This window comes from Lontra canadensis, unplaced genomic scaffold, assembly GCF_010015895.1.
Source record: "Lontra canadensis isolate GAN:19392208 unplaced genomic scaffold, GSC_riverotter_1.0 scaffold7, whole genome shotgun sequence".
In the NCBI taxonomy this organism is placed as follows: domain Eukaryota; kingdom Metazoa; phylum Chordata; class Mammalia; order Carnivora; family Mustelidae; genus Lontra; species Lontra canadensis.
Window position 1 is genome coordinate 22,211,778 of NW_022631001.1, and position 23,430 is coordinate 22,235,207.

The 23,430-nt window shown below is 38.1% G+C and overlaps 1 protein-coding gene across 3 annotated transcripts in view; it reads right to left on the minus strand.

Annotated features, from left to right (window-relative positions):
• The window catches only part of ACER3 (alkaline ceramidase 3), a 162,325-nt gene that overhangs the window by 96,761 nt on the left and 42,134 nt on the right, over positions 1–23,430 (minus strand). For 2 of the 3 annotated variants that reach the window (XM_032853005.1, XM_032853004.1), the window contains exon 2: positions 14,268–14,378. In XM_032853005.1, coding sequence (XP_032708896.1) covers positions 14,268–14,378 — 111 coding nt within the window. The remainder of the gene's footprint in view (positions 1–14,267; positions 14,379–23,430) is intronic. The other variant, XM_032853006.1, reaches the window with a different exon arrangement.

Below are 23,430 nucleotides of genomic sequence, written 5' to 3' on the forward strand. Positions count from 1 at the left end.
AGCACCTGGGTGGCTCAGTCAGTTAAACACAAAAGTTAGTGATATTAAACATCTACCTGTAGTGTACGTCATAAGTATTTTCACCATTTGGTCTTTTGCTTTGGACTTTGCTTATGGTGTTTTTTTTTTTCTTCTGCCAAACCAAAGTTTTTACTTAATTGGCCAACATTTTCCTTTATTACAGCCGGATGTTGACCCACACTTACAAAAACTTTCCCCACACCTGGATACAGAAGAATTTACATGTATTTTCTTCTAGTACTCACAAGATTTTAGTTTTTATAGTTAGGTCCCCGATCAATTCAGAACTTGCTCTTATGTATAAGGTATATATATATCCATTCTATTCTTCTGAATACCATGTATTAAAATATTCATCTTTCTCCCAGTGATCAGAGATACAATCTTTATCATATACTGAACTCTAATATGGACTTGGGTCTATTTATGCCTTTTTTTTTTTTGAAAGATTTTATTTATTTATTTACTTCAGAGTGAGAAAGAGCAAAAGTTGGGGGGAGGGTAAGTGGGGAGAAAAAGGGAGGATTCTGTGCTGAGTGGAGAGCCCCACATGGGGCTGAATCTCACGACCCTGAGATCATGACCTGGGCCAAAACCAGGAGCCTGATGCTTAACCAAATGAGCCACCCAGGTGCACCTATTTAGGCATTAAAAAAAAAAAAAAAAATTCCACTGTAGGGGTGCCTGGGTGGCTCAGTTGGCTAAGCATCTCCTTTGGCTTAGGTCATGATCCCAGAGTCCTGAGGTTGAGCCCCGCACAGGGCTCCCTGCTCAGGTCTGAGAGCCTGCTTCTCCCTCTCCCTCTGCTGCTCCCCCCTGCTTCTGCTCTGTCACACAAATAAATAAATAAATAAATAAAATCTTAAAAAAAGGAAAAAAGAAATGGGTACTGAATTTTGACAAAGGCTTTTTCAGCATTAATGAAGATAATCAATTTTTTTCTTCTTGAATTTACTACTGTAGTAAACTGTGTTTATTGTATGTATTAATGGATCTCCTAAATTTGAATGATCCTGCACTCAGTTGGGGAGCAAACTCCAGTTGTCATGGTGTATTATTTTCCTAATGTGGGGCCAGGTTCTATTTATTATCTACTACTTTTTAAAATAAGAAAAGAGGGAATTAAATAAATGTAAATATCTTATTTAGTAACTAAAAAAAAAAAAGCCTTTTAAGAGCAAAAATTCTTTTGTTCTTTAAGTTTGGCACTAACTGATTTGACAGTAAAACCTGACTTGATTAGATATAAGGCTATTTATAATAATTATTGGCCCACTTAGTATAAATATTCATGTTAAGCAGCAAGATGAATAGTTTACCTATGGAGTGCTGCTCCAAGTTTTGGTGGGTTTAGTAGGTAGACTCTCTATAATCTATTAATTTTCTATATTAAGTTTCTAAATCTGTTATGATCTATTAATTTTCTAAAATGCAAAAGCAATCTGAAATCAGAAATACTTCTGGTTCCAAGGAATTGAAAGTACTTATTAATCTGTAGTAGTGGTGTAACTGGAAGAAAAAAATTTTTTTAAAGATTTTATTCATTTGTCAGAAAGAGCGAGCGAGCACAAGTAGGCAGAGTGGCAGGTAGGTAGAGAGAGAGAGAGAGAGAAGGAAGCAGGCTCCCCGCTGAGCAAGAAGCCTCATGCAGGACTCGATCCTAGGACTCTGGGATCATGACCTGAGCCAAAGGCAGCGGCTTAACAGACTGAGCCACCCAGGTGTCCCAGGAAGAAATTTTTTTAAAAAATTGAGCTCAAGGGCTTTCTCTGACCCTCAAATAATTTCTTAAGGATGCCTTCCATGAAGAGATACTCATACAAGAAGCCCAAAAATTTCATTATGACACCTCTATTGTGCTGTATTTTTTGTCTCCCTTAATCACCCCTAAACCTTCTTCAGTTGGAAAAAGGTTACAGGAAAAAGTAATTTAGAAAATATGTACCTCCATATATTCACAGGAATATCAGAAGACACCAGATTACCATATATGAGGAACAGTTACTCAAATCATCATTATCTGTATAAACATAAAAAATGACTTTTGGTCATTAATATGCAAATAAATTCACTTATTAAGACATTGATCTCTGTTAAGAGAAAATCCTCAAACTCAGGGTGACAAATAGGACTCATCAGTCTTCAACAATTAGGAGTGGCTGCCTGGATCCTAAACAGCAGGTACAATGGGAAAAACAGCTATCCCCCACCAGAGATGAAGCTCCTATAGCAGGAATCACTGATTTCAAGTCTTCTGTATCTATATTCTCCTCTATCGCTTTTCTTCCTTCAACCCCACCCGGCGTGGAAACACTCAATGTATCTCTCATTCTCTCACACAGTGTGCACATTCCTCCATTTCCAGGGTCAATTGGTTTCTAGTTTTTAATCAAGCAGGGAGATATAACATTAAATTCACTCAATGTATAACTTTGACTTTTAGTAAATTTTAAAAAGTTGTGCAACAATCACAATACAGTTTTTTTGATAACTACATCACCCCAATAAGTCCCCTTACGCCCATCTGCAGTCAACATCAGGTCCACCTTAAACCTCATGTAACTAATAATTTCCTTCTTATCTCTATAATTTGCCTTTTCTAAAAATTCCATATTAATAGAATCACATAAATCTGTTTTCTTTTATATCTTTCAGTTTCTTTCACTTGGCCAATTTCTCAGGTTCCTCCTTGTTGTTACATGCATCAGTAGTCCACTCCTATTTGTTTTTACCATACCTACATGGATATTCATATTAGTACTTAATTTTATTTTTTACAGAACTTTTATCTCATTTTTAAAAAAGATTTTATTTATATATTCGACAGAGATCACAAGTAGGCGAGAGGCAGAGAGAGAGAAAGGGAGAAGTAGGCTCCTCGCTGAGCAGAGAGCCCGATGCGGGACTTGATCCCAGGACCCTGAGATCATGACCTGAGCCAAAGGCAGAGGCTTTAACCCACTGAGCCACCCAAGCACCCCTAGAGGTTTTATTTTTATTTATTTATTTTAGAACAAGTCAGCAAATAAAAATTCCAGTTTATTTTTGGAAAACACTGTTTCCCACACACATCAAAAAAGCCAAAAAGAGGTTTCTAAAATTTAATTCTTTTGTTTCAATAGATATTTCCTGTTGTCATTTATTATGTATGTTTATGCTTGATTCTTATCTTCTTAAGTTAGCTAGCTGCCTACTTTTTCTTTAAAGAAAAAAATGTATTTTGATGCATTAATTAGAACTGTTTTTCTGTCCTCTATCTTGTTAATTTCAGCTTATGTCTTTAATTTTCTCCCATGAACATTCATTTGGTTTACATTGTGGTCCTTTTTTCTTGCCTTATGAGATCTTAATTAATATTTCACTTTTTGAGGACGCCAGGGTGGCTCAGTGGATTAAGCATATGCCTTCGGCTCCAGTTGTGATGCCAGGGTTCTGGGATTGAGTCCCACGTGTCACTCTGGGCTCAGCAGTCTGCTTCTCCCTCTGTCTGCTGCTCTGCCTACTGGTACTCTCTCTCTCTGGCTCTGCCTACTGGTACTCTCTCTCTCTCTGTCAAATAAATAAAAAATCTTTAAAAAAAAAAAACTTTTCTTTCACTTTTTTGGGAGGCACCTGAGTGGCTCAGTTTATTAAGCAGCTGCGTTAAGCATGGGTCCTGATCTCAGGGTCCTGAGATCCACCACCACGTTGGGCTCCCACAGACTCACTCCTGGGGCTCCCTGCTCAGCAGTAGTCTGCATCTCCCTCCACCCCTCCCTCTGCTCCTGTTCTCTCTCCCTCTCAAATAAATAAAATCTTTAAAAAATATATTTCACCTTTTTGATCTTTTATTAAGTGTCTAAGCCTATGGACTATCCTCCGATGACTGCTTTAAATAAATCCCCATAGAATCTGATAGGCAAAATTTTTGTAACAACTCTATTTTTAGGATTTGATAATTCCATTTTATATTTTCCCTTTCAATCAGGAATTAATAGAAGATTTTAAAATTCTGAAAAGGAATTTTCATCTGGTTTCAATTTGTTGATAATTTTTAGCATGGATGCATTATGACCAGAGTATATTATTTTACTTATTCTTCATGGAACTCACTCTTTTGTTCTTAGGAATGTTTTATGCACACATGAGAAGAAGGCATATGTTCTATTATCAGGGTATGAAGTTCAACCTAAATTCACGTGGATTACTTAGTTGGTTATGTTGTTACATCTCAGATATTGTTTTTTTGTTCTTCTTCACTTAACCTGTCTTGTACTGAGTGTGGCGTAGTATAATCTTCTATTATTATATTTCTCTTAATCCTTGTTATCTTTTATAGTTTCTGCTATATAAAAATAGTATTTGTATTATTTGGTGCACAGATAATCATAACTTATATCATGGTTTCTAGAATTATAATGTCTTTGTCACACGCAATGATTTTTAAAAATTAACATATAGTGCATTACTGTTTCAGGGGTACAGGTCTCTGATTCATCAGTCTTACACAATTCACAGCACTCACCATAGCACACACCCTCCCCAATGTACATCACCCTGCTACCCCATACCTCCCATCCCCCTCCCCTCCAACAACGCTCAGTTTCTTTCCTGAAACCAAGAGTCTCTTATGGTTCATTCTCCCTCTCTCATTTCGTCTTCTTTCATTTACCCCTCCCTTCCCCTATGATCCCCTGTCTTGATTCTCAAATTAATTATATCAGTGAGATCATATAATTGCCCCTCTCTGATTGACTTATTTCGCTTAGCATAATACATTCTACTTTCATCCACGTTGTTGCAAATGGCAAATTTTCACTTTTCTTTCAAAAATATTTTATCTGAGAGAGAGACAGAGAGAGAGATCACAAGTAGGCAGAGAGGCGGAAGCAGGCTCCTTGCTGAGCAGAGAGCCCGATGTGGGTCTAGATCCCAGGACCCTGAGATCATGACCTGAGCTGAAGGCAGAAGTTTAACCCACTGAGCCACCCAGGTGCACCAATTTTCACTTTTTTGATGGCTGCATAATAGTCCATTGTGTGTATGTGTGTGTGTGTATACATATATACACACCACATCTTCTGTATCCATTCATCTGTTGATGGACATCTAGCCTGTTTCCATAGTTTGGCTATTGTGGACATTGCTGCTACAAACATTCGGGTGCACATGCCCCTTCGGATCACTACATTTCTATCTTTGGATAGAAAGATACCCGGTAGTGCAATTGCTGGGTCCTAGGGTAGCTCTATTTTCAACTTTTAAATTATTTTTATTAACATATAATGTATTATTTGCCCCAGGGGTACAGGTCTGTGAATCATCAGGCTTACACATCACAGCACTCACCATTTCACATAACCTACCCAATGTCCATAACCCACCCACCCTCTCCACAACCCCCTTCACCCCAGCAACCCTCAGTTTGTTTCATGAGATTCAGTCTCTTATGCTTTGTCCCTCTCTGGATCCCATCTTGTTTCATGTTTTCCTTCCCTACCCCTCAAACCCCGCACTCTGCCATTCAAATTCCGCGTATCAGGGAGATCATATAATAATTGTCTTTCCCTGACTGACTTATTTCGCTCAGCGAAATACCCTCTAGTTCCATCCACGTCATTGCAAATGGCAAGATTTCATTTCTTTTGATGGCTGCATAGTATTCCATTGCATCTGTATACCACATCATCTGTATCCATTCATCTGCTGATTGGACCTCTAGGTTCTTCCCAAGGTCTGGTTATTGTGGACATTGCTGCTACAAACATTCGGGTGCACATGCCCCTTCAGATCACTACAGTTGTATCTTTAGGGTAAATACCCAGTGGTGTGATTGCTGGGTCATAGCGTACCTCTACTTTCAACTTTTTGAGGAAACTCCATGCTGTTTTCCAGAGCGGCTGCACCAGCTTGCATTCCCACCAACAGTGTAGGAGGGTTCCCCCTTCTCCACATCCTCTCCAACATCTGTCCTTTCCTGTCTTGTTAATTTTAGCCATTCTGACTGGTGTGAGCTGGTATCTCATGTTGGTTTTGATTTTTATTTCCCTGATGCTGAATGATGTGGAGCATTTTTTCATGTGTCTGTTGGCCATCTGGATGTCTGCTTTGCAGAAACGTCTGTTCATGTCTTCTGCCCATTTCTTGATTGGATTCTTTGTTCTTTGGGTGTTGAGTTTGATAAGTTCTTTATAGATTTTGGATACTAGCCTTTTATCTGATATGTCATTTGCAAATATCTTCTCCCATTCTGTCAATTGCTTTTGGTTCTGTTGACTGTTTCCTTTGCTGTGCAAAAGCTTTTTATCTTGATTACATCCCAATAGTTCATTTTTGCCACTGCTCCCCTTGCCTTTGGCAATGTTTCTAGGAAGAAGTTGCTGCGGCTGAGGTCGAAGAGTTTGCTGCCTGTGTTCTCAAGGAATTTGATGGATTGCTGTTTCACACTGAGGTCTTTCATCCATGTTGAGTCCATTTTTGTGTGTGGTGTAAGGAAATGGTCCAGTTTCATCTCTCTGCATGTGGCTGTCCAATTTTCCCAACACCATTTGTTGAAGAGACTCTTTTTTCCATTGGACATTCTTTCCTGCTTTGTCGAAGATTAACTGACCACAGAGTTGAGGGTCTATTTCTGGGTTCTCTATTCTGTTCCATTGATTCATGTGTCTTTGTGCCATTGCCACACTGTCTTGATGATTACAGCTTTGTAAAAGAGCTTGAAGTCTGGAATTGTGATGCCACCAAGTTTGGCTTTCTTTTTCAACATTCCTCTGGCTACTCAAGGTCTTCTCTGGCTCCATACAAATTTTAGGATTATTTGTTCCATTTCTTTGAAAAATGTTGATGGTATTTTGATAGGGATTGCACTGAATGTGTAGATTGCGCTAGGTAGCATAGACATTTTCACAATATTTGTACTTCCAGTCGATAAGCATGGAATGTTTTTCCATCTCTTTGTGTCTTCTTCAATTTCTTTCTTGAGTACATTATAGTTTTCTGAGTACAGATTCCGTGCCTCTTTGGTTAGGTTTATTCCTAGGTATCTTATGGTTTGGGGAGCAATTATAAATGAGATCAACTCCTTAATTTCTCTTTCTTCTGTCTTGTTGTTGGTGTACACAAATGCAACTGATTTCTGTACACTGGTTTTTATCCTGACACTTTACTGAATTCCTGTATGAGTTCAGACAGTTTGGGGGTGGAGTCTTTTGGGTTTTCCACATAAAGTATCATATCATCTTCAAAGAGTTAAGAGTTTGACTTCTTTGGATTCTGATGCCTTAATTTCTTTATGTTGTCTGTCCCTGGGCTCTTGTTTGTTGGGAGATTTTTGATGACTGCTTCAGTGTCCTTATTGGTTATGGGTCTGTTCAGGTTTTCTATTTCTTCCTGGCTCAGTTTTCGTAGTTTATACATCTCTAGGAACGCAACCATTTCTTCCAGATGGTCTAATTTGCTGGTGTATAGTTGCTTGTGATATCTTCTAAAAATTGTATTTCTTTGGTGTTGGTTGTGATCTCTCCTCTTTCATTCATGATTTTATTAATTTGGATCCTTTCTCTTTTTTGTTAAGTCTGGCCAAGGGTTTATCAATCTTATTAATTCTCTCAAAGAACAAACTCCTACTTTTGTTGCTCTGTTCTACTGTTCTTTTGGTTTCTATTTCATTGAGATCTGCTCTGATCTTTATTATTTCTCTTCTCCTGCTGGGTTTAGGCTTTCCTTGCCTTTCTTTCTCCAGCTCCTTTTGGTGTACAGTTAGGGTGTGTACTTGAAACCTTTCTTGTTTTATGAGAAAGGCTCATATTGCTCTGTACTTTCCTCTCAGGACTGTCTTTTGCTGCATCCCAAAGATTTTGAACAGTTGGGTTTTCATTTTCATTTGTTTCCATGAATTTTTTAAAATTCCCCTTTAATTTCCTGGTTGACCCATTCATTCTTTATCAGGATACTCTTTAGCGTCCATGTATTTGAGTCCTTTCCAACTTTTTTCTTCTGGGTGAGTTCTAGTTTCAATGTACTGTGGTCTGAAAATATGCAGGGCATGATCCCAGTCTTTTGGTACCAGTTGAGACCTGATTTGTGACCCAGGATGTGATCTCTTCTGGAGAATGTTCCATGCGCCCTAGAGAAGAATGTGTATTCTGGTGCTTTGGGATGGAATGTTCTGTATATATGTGTGAAGTCCATCTGTCCAGTGTGTCATTTACAGCCTTTATTTCCTTGTTGATATTTTGCTTAGATGATTTGTCCAGTCCAGGGAGGGGAAACTATATCCGAAAATTTTAAAGAAAGAAAAACGTATATACACAAAAATAAGATTGAATACAATGAAGGGATGGAATATGACTGTAAAAATGAAAATTAAAAACATTTTAAAAAAGGAATTGATATGATGTTGGTTATAATAGGAAGGAAGAACAATTCAAAAAAATTTAAAAAGAAAAAAATAAAGAAAAATTTAAAAATTAACTGGAAAGATTAAAGAATCATGGGAAAAAGCCATGAATTCTATGTGCTCCCTTCCCCTAGCGTTGTAATTTTGCACTTCTCATTGACTGGTAAACTTGGCCTTGGCTGGATGCTCTTGCTGATCTTCTGGGGCAGTGGCTTGTTGCAGTGATTCTCAAGTCTCTTTGCCCCAGGTGGAGTTACACACCGTTGCCAGGGCCCAGGCTACGTAATCTGCTCAGGTTTGCTCTCGGTAGCTTTTGTTCCCTGAAAGCTTTCTGTACAGCTTTGGAGGACAAGAATGAAAATGGTGGTCCCCCAATCTCTGGGCCAGGAGGAGCAAGAACTCAGGGCCCCACTCCTCAGTATGCCCTCAGAGAAAAGCAATCAATCACTCCTGTCTCCCTGGTCTCCAGCCACACTCTGTGTTCACCTGGCCTATGATGAGCGTTTCTATCTCTGATACGTGACACCTGTTGGAGTCTCCAAGCTCAGTTGATTCCTGCAGCACGCTCTTGTGCTGCTCCTCCCAGAGGAGGAAGGGGAGTCTCCTTGTTTCTGCCACTTGTTGGGCCCCTGCTCAAAGAGGCCGACTGTGCCACAGATCACAGTTTATGGCAACCCCGGGCTGAGATCCTACTCCTCAGCTCAGTCTGTGCAACCAGCTTCCCCACGGCAACACCTGGGAGCTCTGCCACACTCAGGCAACCCCTTCCAACATCTTTCTGTGACCCCGAGGGTCCTGAGACCATGCTGCACTGGTGAGGGTTCCACCCCCGCTTAGCCACTGGAGCGACGTCCCTTCGCTGAGCAGACTTCTAAAAGTTCGGATTTTGTGCTCCGATGCTCTGTCACTTGCCGGGAGCCAGCTGATGTAGGCTCCCTCCTCGCCACGGTCTGTCTTCCTGTATATCACCTTGGATTCGCTTCTCTGCAGGTCCTGCCTTCCAGAAAATGGTTGCATTTGTGTTCAAAGAATTGCTGCTATTCTTCGATCTCCTGTTGAGTTTGTAGGTGTTCAGAATGGTTTAGTAACCGTCTAGCTGAATTCCTGGACCATACGATATTTAGGTTTCTTACTCTCCACCATCTTGGTCCTCCCCCTACATTTAATGCTTTTTAATGGGAATTCTAGTTTATATGATATCAAGATCACTACCCCTACTTTGTTATGATTTCTAATTTTTTCTGAATCATTTTAAGTGCATCTTTTATATAAAGCATAGAGTTTGGTTTGTTTAGTAAGCAAATTTGAAAATGTTTTCTTTGGTAGTTAAGCTCATTTGTATTGATTGATATGATTAATGTGTTTAATCTCAATAATACTGTCTTACTATAATTGTTACACATGTTTTATATTTAATGTATTTCTCTAAGTGATAAGTCTTTCACTCTTTAAAAAACTTCTCTTGGTATGTAAAAAGGCAACTCTTTTGTTCTAAGGGTTTCTTTTGTATTTAGGCATTTTATAGTACTCTGAGCCCCCCTTTATTTTCTTACTTGACCTTTTACTACCCAATTTGTTACTTTTAAATTGTATTCTTTAGTAGTCAACTTATTACCTAGGCAATAGTCAATGAACTTATTTATTCTACTTTGCGCTTTCCTTCCCTCATTTAAACTTTTTTAAAAAGATTTTATTTGTGTGAGAGAAAGAGAGCGAGTGAGCACACACGCACAAGCAGGGGAAGCGGCAGGCAGAGCAGGCGGAGGGGAGAAGCAGACTCTCTGCTGAGGAAGGACTCAATCCCAGGACCCTGGGATCATGACCTAAGCTGTAGGCAGACGTTTAACCAACTGACCAACCTAGGCATCCCTCTTTCCCTTATTTAAAAAAACTTCATTCTTTCTACTTATTACACCATATAATGTGTCCATATATTATCCTTTAACTCTATCCCACCTACATTAGACTTAGATCTATAGTTAAATATATTAAAGTCTCATCATCATTTTGCTGAAGTTTTCCCAGTCTTTTCTTAGTTGGATGAACTTCTCTAGTGTAATGTAATCAGCAGAACTTTCCGTGACAATGGACATGTTCTAAATCTGCATTGCCCAATAGGGTAGCCACAAGCCTCCAATGAGTATTGAGCGCCTGAGATGTGTCTAGTGCGACACAGAAATTGAATTTTACATTTTATCTAATTTTAATTAATTTAAATTTAAATTGCCACATGTGGCTAGTAGCTACTAAATTAGTACAGTGCCCACAGATTCATGAGGAAGGAGTCATGTATATAATAGTCAGTGAGACTTGCATGTTTAAAAATGTTTTTCTAGGGTGCCTGGGTGGCTCAGTGGGTTAAGCCGCTGCCTTCGGCTCAGGTCATGATCTCAGGGTTCTGGGATCGAGTCCCGCATCGGGCTCTCTGCTCGGCAGGGAGCCTGCTTCTCTCTCTCTCTCTCTCTCTCTCTCTGCCTGCCTCTCTGTCTACTTGTGATCTCTCTCTCTGTCAAATAAATAAATAAAATCTTTAAAAAAAAAAGTCTTTCTATACCTTGGATATCTGAAAACAACTTGATTAGAATTGAAAATGTGTGGCTGACACTAAAAATGCTATTCCACTATTCCCTTCTTTTTGTTGCTGATGAGGTGTAATGCTGGCCTAACTTATTTGCCTTAGTCAGTAAGGGGCCCTTGTTCACTAGAGCTTTAAGGACTTTTTTTCGTTTTTAAAATCCAGTAGTTTTACAAGGCTATGTTTCAGAGTTAATCATTCCAAGACAGTTTTAGGAGGCAAAAATTGACCTTTCAATACGGATTCATTTTTTTCTTCTTTTGTTTCTAAAGTTTCTTGAATTATAATTTTTTTTTTAAAGATTTTATTTATTTATGAGAGAGAGAGAGAGAGAGAGAGAGAGCGAGCACAGGCAGACAGAATGGCAGGCAGAGGCAGAGGGAGAAGCAGGTTCCCTGCAGAGCAAGGAGCCCGATGTGGGACTCGATCCCAGGACGCTGGGATCATAACCTGAGCCGAAGGCAGCTGCTTAACCAACTGAGCCACCCAGGCGTCCCTTGAATTATAATTTTAAATGTAAGTTCTATTTCACTGTTTTGTTTTTCTTCTCCAGGGACTCCAGTGATATATTTATGAAGTCTTCTCTGCCTCTCTTCCATTTCAATCACTTTCTCTCTGGCCCTTTTCATCATCTAATTTTCATTCTTTTGCTTACTTCTCTGTCTTCTTAAGTAGCCCTTATTAAATAGTCAACACATTGTAATTCAGCTTCAATATTTTTCCTAAGTTTAATCAATTCTAGTTTTATTTCTTTTAGAAGAGGGTGTTATTTATTTCTGAATTTTTTATTCATTTCTTTGAGGCTAGTTAATTCAGCTTGGAGTTTTATGCTATAGTTTCCCTCTGCTTTGTAATTAGTTGCTGGGGAAAAATGCCCATGAGCCCAAAAATCTTGACTTGCATTTTCTATTTTCTTTTTACAGTAATTTTATATGGATGTAGACTGCTTCTTTTGGTCCCTATGGAGGAAAGAGTCAAGATTGGGGGGGGCCTAAAAATTCCTAGCTCAAGACTGCTCCCTTCTGTCAGAATAGTGAGGTTCAGTGCCCTCTTTCATATATACTTACTTACTTGGGCAATATAGGGAGTGAAGGAGGAAGGGTCTGATTAGCTCATCTGTTTCCACAGGATCTTAATTCCTTCCCCTAGTTTCCTTCTTTCCCTTCACTGACATATCTCCAAAGGGTCGCTCCCTCTTTCTTTCTTTAAATACTTTTTTTTTTTTTTTTTTTAAGAGAGAAGGAAAGAGAGAATCGCAAGCAGGCTCCACATTCAGCACAGATCCTGATGCAGGGCTCAAATCCCAAGACCCTGAGATCATAACCTGAGCCAAAATCAAGAGTCAGAAACTTAACCAAGTGAGCCACCCAGGCACCCCAGTCCTATCCCCTTTTTATATATCTCTTTCCCAGAAGTAGTACCTTTCTAAAACATGCTACCTTAGGTCTTACACATTTTAAAGTCTTTACCTTTAGCCTTTGTAATCTACCAGATCTCAGACTACTTTCAGAAATTTTGCATTTAGTGTGCAGATTTTTTTTTCAGACTTTGGTTCTTAACCCCTCTCCTCTTTTTCACGCAGTTTTTCAAACTTCCCCAACTCTAAAGCATCAAAGATAATTCTATTGGAAATTGGTGTTTTTACTTATTTAAAAATGATCTGAAGTTCACAGTATTGAATAAGTGTGGTACTATGAACTTTCTTTCTTAATCTGTGTGGTTTTCTGGGAGGATGAGTAGACAAATTCTAATTTAGGATGACACTATTATCCTAGGCAACCAGGAAGTCCCACAAATCTTTTTATTCTTATTGTTATTACTGATTGTGACCTGTCAGTATTTTATAAACATTCTTAAAACATCCCTGTAAATAGGGGCACCTAGGTAGTGCAGTCGGTTAAGCCTCCAACTCTTGGTTTCGGCTCAGAGCCTGATCATGATCTCAGAGTCCTGAGATCAACCCCGAGTCAGTCTCCATGCTCAGTGTGGAGTGTGCATTAGAATCCCTCTCCCTCTGTCCCTACCCATCTATACTCTAAAAATAAATAAATAAATCTTTGTAAAAATATCCCAGGAAATAAAGCAAAGAGCTAAGTTTGTGAACAAGTCTTCCTTTTGAAGTAACTTTCTTAAAACAAATAACTTTTTTTTTAAGATTTTATTTACTTATTTGACAGACAGAGATCACAAGTAGGCAGAGAGGCAGGCAGATAGAGAGGAAGGGAAGCAGGCTCCCTACTGAGGAGAGAGCCCGATGCGGGGCTCGATCCCAGGATCCTGGGATCATGACCTGAGCCGAAGGCAGAGGCTTTAACCCACTGAGCCACCCAGGTGCCCCAAAACAAACAACTTTCTTAAAATATCATGCATATGAGAAATGGATTCTGAAACTGAAGTCTCTCACATCCAATGATTAATTACAGTAGAATCTGATATGACACATTATAGTTTATTGATCTGTAGTAATTAAAAGTCCTTTCTACCTGTGTATAAATAATACTTTGGGTTAAAACAAGAAATTGTGTTTAGAAGATTATATATAAAAGAAACAAACTAGAATCAACTCTGTTATTTTTCCTGTTATGATGATAATGCAAGAACATGACATAGAGATTTTCCCATCTTAGGCTCTGATAAAGTTCATTCACCCATCCATCCAACACTTACTGAATACCACTAAATTGCCAGTCAATAGGGATACAAAGATAACCAAGACACAGTCCCTGCCCCACAGACAAGGTAGAGGAATATGAATAAGTTGCAAAAGGTTAGTTACAGTACAATACCTTTTAAATAGTTTGAAAATATGCAAACCATATTATATATACTTTAAAGTATACATATATATGTAGAATAAACACAAAAACACCTGAGAAAATGATAAGCAAATTAAGTGTAGAGATTAACTCTAGGAGGATGAGCTGGGAGGATGAAGGGAATAAAACCAGTCAGGAATACAAACATAGGTTCAATTTTATCTAGTAGTTTATTTCCTTAAAAAAGAAAAAAATCTGAAACAAATATCACAAAGTACTAACATCTGACAAAGCTGAGTGGTAAGACACATGGGTATATTTGTATTATCTCTATTCTTTTCTGTATGCTTGAAATATTCTGATTTTTTAAAAACTATATTCAAAATGCAGTTCAATGTACTGGAGTTTTAAATCAGAAGTTTCAGAATATGTTCAAGTTGTGTAGTAACACAAAATTAAGAACCAATTTTAAGTATGAATGAGAAAAATAATCCATCTGAATACTATACATCATTTTTAGATGAAGTGTTACACATACCTGTGAGTGCTAAATAAGAAGCAATGTACCGCTTTTCCAGTCCATCTCTAACACTCTGAATTGCACCAAAAATTGGAGGTATAATCATAATCAGGTTACTCACTGTATTCCCTACAGGAGAACACAAGAAAATAATTATATTAGTCAATACCACTTTAAATAAAAATACATGAACTTGGCCCTTAATAAAAGTTAAATAGGTGACTTCTGAGAAAGATGGTGGAAACATATTTACAAGGAAAATAATTCTCTACTCAAAATAAATACTGTAAAATGATCCAAATAGGGGCACCTTGGTGGCTCCACTGACTAAGTGATTGCCTTCAGCATGGGCCATGACCCTGGAGTCCTAGGACTGAGTCCCATGTTAGACTCCCTCCTCAGTGGGAAATCTGCTTCTACCTCTAACCCTCCCCCCTCTCCTGCACTCTCTCTCATTCTCTCTCTCTCAAACAAAATCTTAAAAAAAAAAAAAATCCAATTAAAATAAAGGTAACTTTTGACAAGTAAAACTAAGATTTTTCTTTTTTTTTCAGATTTTTCTTTTTTCAGAGATTTTATTTATTTATTTGTCAGAGTTAGAGAGAGAGAATGAGCAAGCACAAATGGGGGAGAGCAGGAGAAGTATGCTCCCCACTGAGCAAGGAGCCCCTTGTAGAACTCTATCCCACCACCCAGGGATCATGACCTGAGCCGAAGGTAGATGTTTAACAGAGCCACCCACATGTCCCCAAAACTAAGATTTTTCAATCAGAATAGTCACTAAAGAAAATTCCTTTTTTTTTTTTTTAGATTTTATTTATTTATTTGACAGAGAGAGAGAAAGCACAAGACAGAACAAGCAGGGGAAGCTACAGAGGGAGAAGCAGGCTCCCTGCTGAGCAGGGAGTCCAATACAGGGTTTGATCCCAGGACCCCAGGATCATACCCTGAGCCAAAGGCTGATGCTTCCTCAACTGAGCCACCCGGGTGCTAATTCTAAAGATAAAAAGAAGTATCTCAAAAAGAACCCCAAAGATTCAGCAGAAAATGAGTTGGAAAAGGTAGGTATTGAGACTGAAAGAACGGTTCACAGATAGACTAATGACAAGATAAAATACAGAATTGTGTCTACTAAATCAAATAGCAACAAATTGGGGTATGCATTTTGTATGTCTTTTTGAAATTTCAATTTATGGTAATATATTTAATTTCTTGTTTCTAACAATGTCTCTTCATCTGATTTTTGTTCCTATCTTTACAAACCAGAAACAAACCTCAAACATGAAAAGCAAAGAAATAATAAACACCCCAAAGCAGAAATAAGTAGTAAAAGGGGGAAAGAAATGGATAAACTATTTTATAAGTTGATTCTGGGTAGAATAAAGTGGAACAAAGCATTCAAAATTTGAAATGAGTAATTTTCAACACAGGAGCTTATAACAAATATCAATCAATGGACATATACAGAACACTCTACTGTATAGTATATACATTCTTCTCAAATACACATGGAACATTTGGACAGACCATATGTTAGACTACAAATTCTCAACAGACTTGAAAAGATAGATAACATACAAAATACTTCCTCCAACCACAACAAAATGAAGTTAAAAATAACCAAACAAAAATTCACAAGTCTGTGGAAATTAAATGACATATTCTTTTCTTTCCTATATTTTGGGGGGCTATTTGCCATCCCAATATCACTCTCCTTTTTTTCTTAATAAAAGAACCCCAATTTTTTCTTCTAGGAGTTTTAGGATTCCAGTTTTTACATTTACGTCTTTAATCCATTTTGAGCTTACTTTTGTGTATGATACAAGAAAGTGGTCCAGTTTCATTTCTTTGCATGTAGCTATTCAGTTTTCCCAGCACGATTTATGAAGGGGTTGTCTTTTTCCCATTTTTTTAAAAGATTTTCTTTATTTACTTGACAAACGGAGATCACAAGTAGGCAGAGAGGCAGGCAGAGAGGCAGGCAGAGAGAGAGAGAGAGAGAGAGGAGGAAGCAGGCTCCCCACTGAGCAGAGAGCCTGATGTGGGGCTTGATCCCAGGACCCTAAGATCATGACCTGAGCCGAAGGCAGAGGCTTAACCCACTGAGCCACCCAGGCACCCCTCTTTTTCCCATTATGTATTCTTGCCCCCCCCGTTGGAGATTGGTTGACCATATAAGCATGGGTTTCTTTCTGGGCTCCCTATTCTGTTCCATTGATCAATGTGTCTGTTTTTGTGCCAGCACCATACACTGTTTTGATAAAACACCATATTCTTGAACAACCGATCAAAGAAGAAATCAAAAGAGAAAAGTAGAAAATACTCAGAGATGAATTAAAATAAACACAACATACCAAAATTCAAGGGATGAAACAACAGCCGCACTAAGGCAAAATTTATAGCTATAAACGTTTACATTAGAAAACAAGATCAGGTGGTGCCTGGGTGGTTCAACCAGTAAAGTGACTGCCTTAGGAACACGCCATGCATTGGGCTCCTTGCTCAGCGGGCAGCCTGCTTCTCCCTCTGTCCCTCTCCAAACTGGGCTCTCTCTCTCTCTCAAATAAATAAAATCTAAAAAAACAACAACGAAACAACCCCCACAAGATCAGGGCACCTAGGTGGCTCAGTGAGTTAAGTGACCAACTCTTGATTTTGGCTCAGGTCATTATCTCAGGGTCATGAGATCAAGCCAAGCACTGGGCTCCATGCTGAGCATGGAGCCTGCCTGGGATTCTCTCTCTCTCTCTTTCTCACCCTCTGTCCCTCCCCCTCTCCCACTCGTATTCTCTCAATCTCTAAAAACAAAAAAATTAAAAAACCATGAAGGACAATCTCCAGCTGAAATGAAATAATGCTAACTAGTAACGTGAATATATATAAAAATAAACAACACACTGGTGAAGGTAAGCATATGGTCCAAGTCTGAATACCAAAACACCGTAATACGCTGGTATATTAATCACTTACCTCTATCACTTATAAAGGTAAAAGGACAAAAGTAATAAAAATAACTACAGTTGCAAAAAAAACCCACAAAACTATAGCTGTAAATCACATATCCAATAAAGTGTTAGTATCCAAAATATAGAAGGGACTGATACAAAACCCAAGAAACCAAATAATCCAATTTAAAAATCGGCAGAAAATATGAACAGACACTTCGCCAAGAGACATGCAGATGGCCAACAGACACATGAAAAGATGCTCAACATCCTTCATTGTCAGGGAAATGCAAATCAAAACCGCAATGAGGTATCACCTCCCACCTGTCAGAATGGCTAAAATCAACACAGGAAACAACAGGTGTTGGCAAAGATGTGCAGGAAAAGGAACCTTCATGCACTGCTGGTGGGAATGCAAACTAGTGCAGCCACTGTGGAAAATAGTATGGAGCATCCTCAGAAAGTTAAAAATAAAACTACCTTAAAATCTAGTAATCGCACTACTGGGTATTTACCCAAATAATATGAAAACACTGGGGTACCTGGGCAGCTCAGGTGGTTAAGCGGCTGCCTTCAACTCAGGTCATGATCCCAGAGTCTTGGGATGGAGCCCGAATCTGGCTCCCTGCTGCTTCTCCCTCTCCCTCTGCCTACTGCTCCCCCTGCATGTGCTCTCTCTCTCTGTCAAATAAATAAATATAAAACACTTATAATATTTTCTATTTATAATAGCAATAAAATATTAATATAAAATAGTAACATTAAAATTATAAAATATTTATAATATTATAAAATAGTAAAATAATGATAAAAATTTTGAAAGAATGTGAAAACACTAATTTGAAGGGATATATGCACACCATGCTTATTATAGCATAATTAACAATAGCCAAATTCTGGCAGCAGCCCAAGTTTCCATCCATAGATGAAGGGATAAAGAAGATGTAGCATATGTATACACAATGGAGTATTTTTCAGCCATAACAAAGAATGAAATCTTGCCATTTAGAACAACATGGATGGATCTACAGTATAATGCTAAGCCAAATAAGCCAGTCAGAGAAAGACAAATACCATATGATTTCACTCATATGTGGAATTTAAGAAACAAAACAAATTAGCAAAGGAAAAAAAAGAGAGCGAGAGAAACCATGAAACAGATCCCTAACAATAGAAAACAAACTGATGGTTACCAGAGGGGAGGTGGGGGAGGAATGGGTTAAACAGGGGATGGGGATTAAGAATGTACTTATCAGGGACGCCTGGGTGGCTCAGTTGGTTAAGCGGCTGCCTTCGGCTCAGGTCATGATCCCAGCGTCCTGGGATCAAGTCCCACATCGGGCTCCTTTCTCCTCAGGGAGCCTGCTTCTCCCTCTGCCACTCTGTCTGCCTGTGCCCTCTCTCTCTCTCTCTGACAAATAAATAAATAAAATCTTTAAAAAAAAAAAGAATGTACTTATCATAAAGGGCACTGAGTAATGTATAGAATTGTTAAATCACTACAATGTACACCTGGAACTAATATAACATTGTATGTTAGCCATTCTGGAATTTAAAACAAAACAAAAAAACTATAACTATAATAATTTATTAATGAATAGACAACAAAAAAAGAGGTAAACTTATATCAAAAACTTACAAGGAAGAGAATAAATGGGTAGAGTTTTAGCAAGCAAAGTTGTTACCAGCAGAAAAAAAGGCTGTTACATCTATAAGTTGTCTTAGGTAAGCCTCAGGGTAACCACAAAGCAAAAACCTACAGAAAAATAAAGAGGAGGGAATCAAAGCATGTAAGTACAAAAAATCATCAATTCACAAAATAAAGAAGCGGGGCGCCTGGGTGACTCAGTGAGTTAAATCCTCTGCCTTCTGCTCAGGTCATGATCCCAGGATCCTGGGATCAAGCCCCGCATTGACTGCTGCCTTCCTCTCTCCCTCTGCCTGCCTCTCTGCCTACTTGTGATCTCTGTCTGTCAAGTAAGTAAATAAAATCTTTAAAAACAAACAAAAACAAAATAAGGCAGCAAGAGGAGAGGAAGAAAGGAATAAGGGAACTATGTAACAGCTAGAAAACAAAAAGATGGCATTAGTATGTCCTTAACTATCAATAAGTACTCTAAATGTAAATATAAGTTACCTTAAAAATAAATTATCTAAATCTAAATGTAAATTATCTAAATCGAAATGTAAATTATCTAAAATCTAAATGTAAATTTTGCAATTAAAAGGCACACAGTGGCTAGATGGATAAAAAACAAGACCTGACTGTATGCTTGCCAGCTACAAGAGATTAACTTCAGCTTTAAGGACATGCATATGCTCAAAGAGATGGTATGGAAAAAAGATATTCCATGCAAGGGAAACCAAAAGAGAGAAGGGAGAGCTACACTCAGACAAAATAGACTTTAAGACAAAAACTATAAAAAAGACAAAAATCATTATGCAATAACAAAGGCTTAATTCATCAAGAGGATATAGTAACTGTAAGTATGTATGTACCCAACATCAGAGCATATAAATATATTAAGCAAACTAACAGATCTGAGGAAGAAACAGACAATACAATTAATAGTAGACTTCAATATCCCACTTTCTACATGAATAGTAAATCCACACAGAAAACTAATACAGAAAAGTTGGACTTAAACTATGCTTGACACCAAAAGGACCTAACAGATAAATATAGACCATTCCATCCAACCAAGAGCAGCAGAATACACATTCTTCAGGATAGATTATATGTCACAAAACAAATCTTAGCAAAATTTTAAAACTGAAATCATACAAAGTATCTTTTCTGACCACAGTGGTATAAAACTAGAAATCAGTAACATGGAGGAAAACTAGAAATGCACAAATATGTGGAAATTAAACAACATATTCCTGAACAACAAATGGAGCAAAGAAGAAATCAAAAGTTACATTAAAAAATATCTTGAAATAATGAAAATGGAAACAATATACCAACTTATGGGATGCAGTTAAAATAATTCTAAAAGGAGGGGCCCCTGAGTGGCTCAGTGGTTTAAACCTCTGCTTCGGCTCAGGTCATGATCCCAGGATCCTGGGATTGAGCCCCACATCGGGCTCTCTGCTCAGCAGGGAGCCTGCTTCCCCTCCTCTGTCTCTGCCTGCCTCTCTGCCTACTTGTGATCTCTGTCAAATAAATAAATAAAATGTTAAAAAAAAAATTCTAAAAGGAAGGTTTATAGCAATAAATACCCATTTAAAAAAAAAAAAAAAGAAAGAAAAATCTTGGGGTGGCTGGGGCTCAGACAGTTGAACATCAGACTTTAAATTTCAGCTCCAATTGTGATCCCGGGGCTGTGGGATAGAGCCTAACATCAGGCTCCGTGCTTAGTGGAGTCTGCTTGAGATTCTCTCTCTCTTTTCCTGTCTTGCCCCCCCGCCACAAGCATGTTCTCTCTCCCTCTCTCATATAATAAATAATCTTTAAAGAAGAAAAAAGAACAGAAAAATCTCAAATAAACAACCTAACTTTATACCTCAAAGAACGAGAAAAAAGTAAGCCCAAAGTTAGGAGAAGGAAAGAAATAAAAATCAGAGTAGAAATAAATGTATTAGATTAATGAAATGAAGGGCTGGTTTTTTATTTTTTAAAAGATTTCACAAAACAAACTGAGGGTTGCTGGGGGGACGGGGCTTGGGAGAGGGGGATGGGGTTATGGACATTAGGGAGGGTATGTGCTATGGTGAGTTCTATGAAGTGTGTAAACCTGGCGATTCACAGACCTGTACCCCTGGGGGATAAAAATATATGATATGTTTATTTAAAAAAAAAAGAAGATTTTATTTATTTATTTGACAGAGAGAGACAGCTAGAGAGGGAGCCCAAGAATGAAGGAGCTGGAGAGAGAGAAGCAGGCAGGGAGCCTGATGCTGGACTCCACCTTAGGACACTTAGAATCATGACCTGAGCCAAAGGCAGACGCCAAAGGTGTCCCAGAGCTGGCTTTTTAAAAGATAAAAACTGACAAACCCTCAGCTACACTAACTCAGAAAAAAAGTAAGAGAATTCAAATAAATAAAATCACCACTAAAAGAGGACATTACAACTAATACCACAGAAACATAAAGGATCATGAGAGACTACTATGAACAATTATATGCCAACAAACTGGAAAACCTAGAAGAAATGGATAAATTCCTAGATATATACAGTCCACCAAGACTGGATCAGGAAGAAAAAGAAAATCCTAATAAAACAATAACAAGTAAGGATAGTGAATCAGTAATCAAAAGCCTCCCAAAACAGAAAAGCTGAGGACAAGCAGTTTCCTTGGTGAATTCTACTAAATATTTAAAAGGATTAACATCAAACCTTCTCAAACTGTTCCCAAAAAATAGAAGAGAAGGTTATACTTCCAAACTTGTATTCATGAATCCAGCTTACCCTGATAACCAAATACTATATGACATCATGTATATCTGGAATCTAAAAAAGCCAAATTCAGAGAAATAGAGAATAGAACGGTAGTTACCAAGGATTGGAGTGGGGAACTGGAAAATGAGGACATATTGGCCAAGGTGTACAATCTTCCAGTTATAGGATTAACAAATTCTGGAGATTTAATGTACAGCACGGTGATTACAGCTAGTAATACTATAATATATACTTAAAAGTTGCTAAGAAAGTTCATCTTAAATGTTCTCACCACACACACACACACACACACACACACACACACACAATGGCATTTATGTGACAGGTAATTATGTAACACTATGCGGGTAATCATTTTACAATATATGTTTATGAAATCAACATGCTGTATACCTTAAACATATAACGTTACACAGTAGACCCTTGAACTGCACAGGTCCAATAAATATAATACAGTACTGTAATACATTTTCTTTTCCTTATGAGTTTCTTACTAATATTTTCTTTTCTCTAACATACTGTATTATAAACATACAGTATATGTTACATATAACACAAAATATGTGTTAATCAACTGTTATGTTATTGGTAAGGCTTCTGGTCAACAGTAAGTTATTAATAGTTATATCCTGAGGAGTCAAAAGTTATACATGGCTTTTTGACTGCATGGGCAGATCCGTATTCCACAACTCCATATTACTCAAGGGTCAAGTGTTTTCAATTATATCTCAATAACACCAGAGACAAAATTTAAAATAGAAATTGATACCTAAGTAACTTAACTGAATCCTAGAACAAAATTCAAGGCTATTTCTGGTATACAAAAAATATCCAACACCCAACAAGGTAAAAAAAAAAAATGTCTGGGACGCCTGGGTGGCTCAGTTGGTTAAGCAGCTGCCTTCGGCTCAGGTCATGATCCCAGCGTCCTGGGATGGAGTCCCACATCGGGCTCCTTGCTCGGCAGGGAGCCTGTTTCTCCCTCTGCCTCTGCCTGCCTCTCTGTCTGCCTGTGCTCGCTCGCTCTCTCTCCCTCTGTCTCTGACAAATAAATAAAATTTAAAAAAAAATCTTAAAAAAAAAATTTAAAAAAAAAAATGTCTGGCATCCATTCAAAGACTACCATGCATATGGGGTGCCTGGGTGGCTCAGTAGATTGGGTGTCCAACTCCCAGGTTTTGGCTCAGGTCATGGTCTCAGAATTGTGGGAGGGAGCCTCACACCAGGCTCTGTGCTCAGCAGAGAGTTTGCTCAAAGACTCTCCCTTCTTCTCCCTCTATCCTTCCCTGCTACCTGCGCACATGGTCTCTCTCTCTCTCCCTTTAAAATAAATAAATAAATCTTTAAAAAAAAATTACCAAGCAGAGAAAAAAAGAAACACAACCCATAGTGAGACAAATAATCCGGTGAAACCAATCCAGAACTGACACATATGTAAGAATTAGCAGACAAGAATGAAAACAGTTCATATAAAAGTCTAGAAAAATATAAACTAACCTATAGTGTCAGAAAGAAGAACAATGGGTGTGGGGTAGAGCTGAGGTGTCTTCAGTATCTTGACTGTGGTGATGGTTTCACACATGTATATATGTGTCAAAACTTGATTTATACACCTCAAGTCTGCACACTCTTTGTATGCCAACTCTACCTCAATAAAATGTTTTTTAAAAAAAGTTTTGCTTCTGGGGAATAGAACTAGAGGGTAGAAAGAAATGAGGGAACGGCACTGCTTTTTAGTTTTAGTACAATTCTTCTACCACTAGCTGGATTTTTATTTATTTTTTAATGTACTGGATTTTTATATTTTTAATTCATCACTTTGATAAAATAA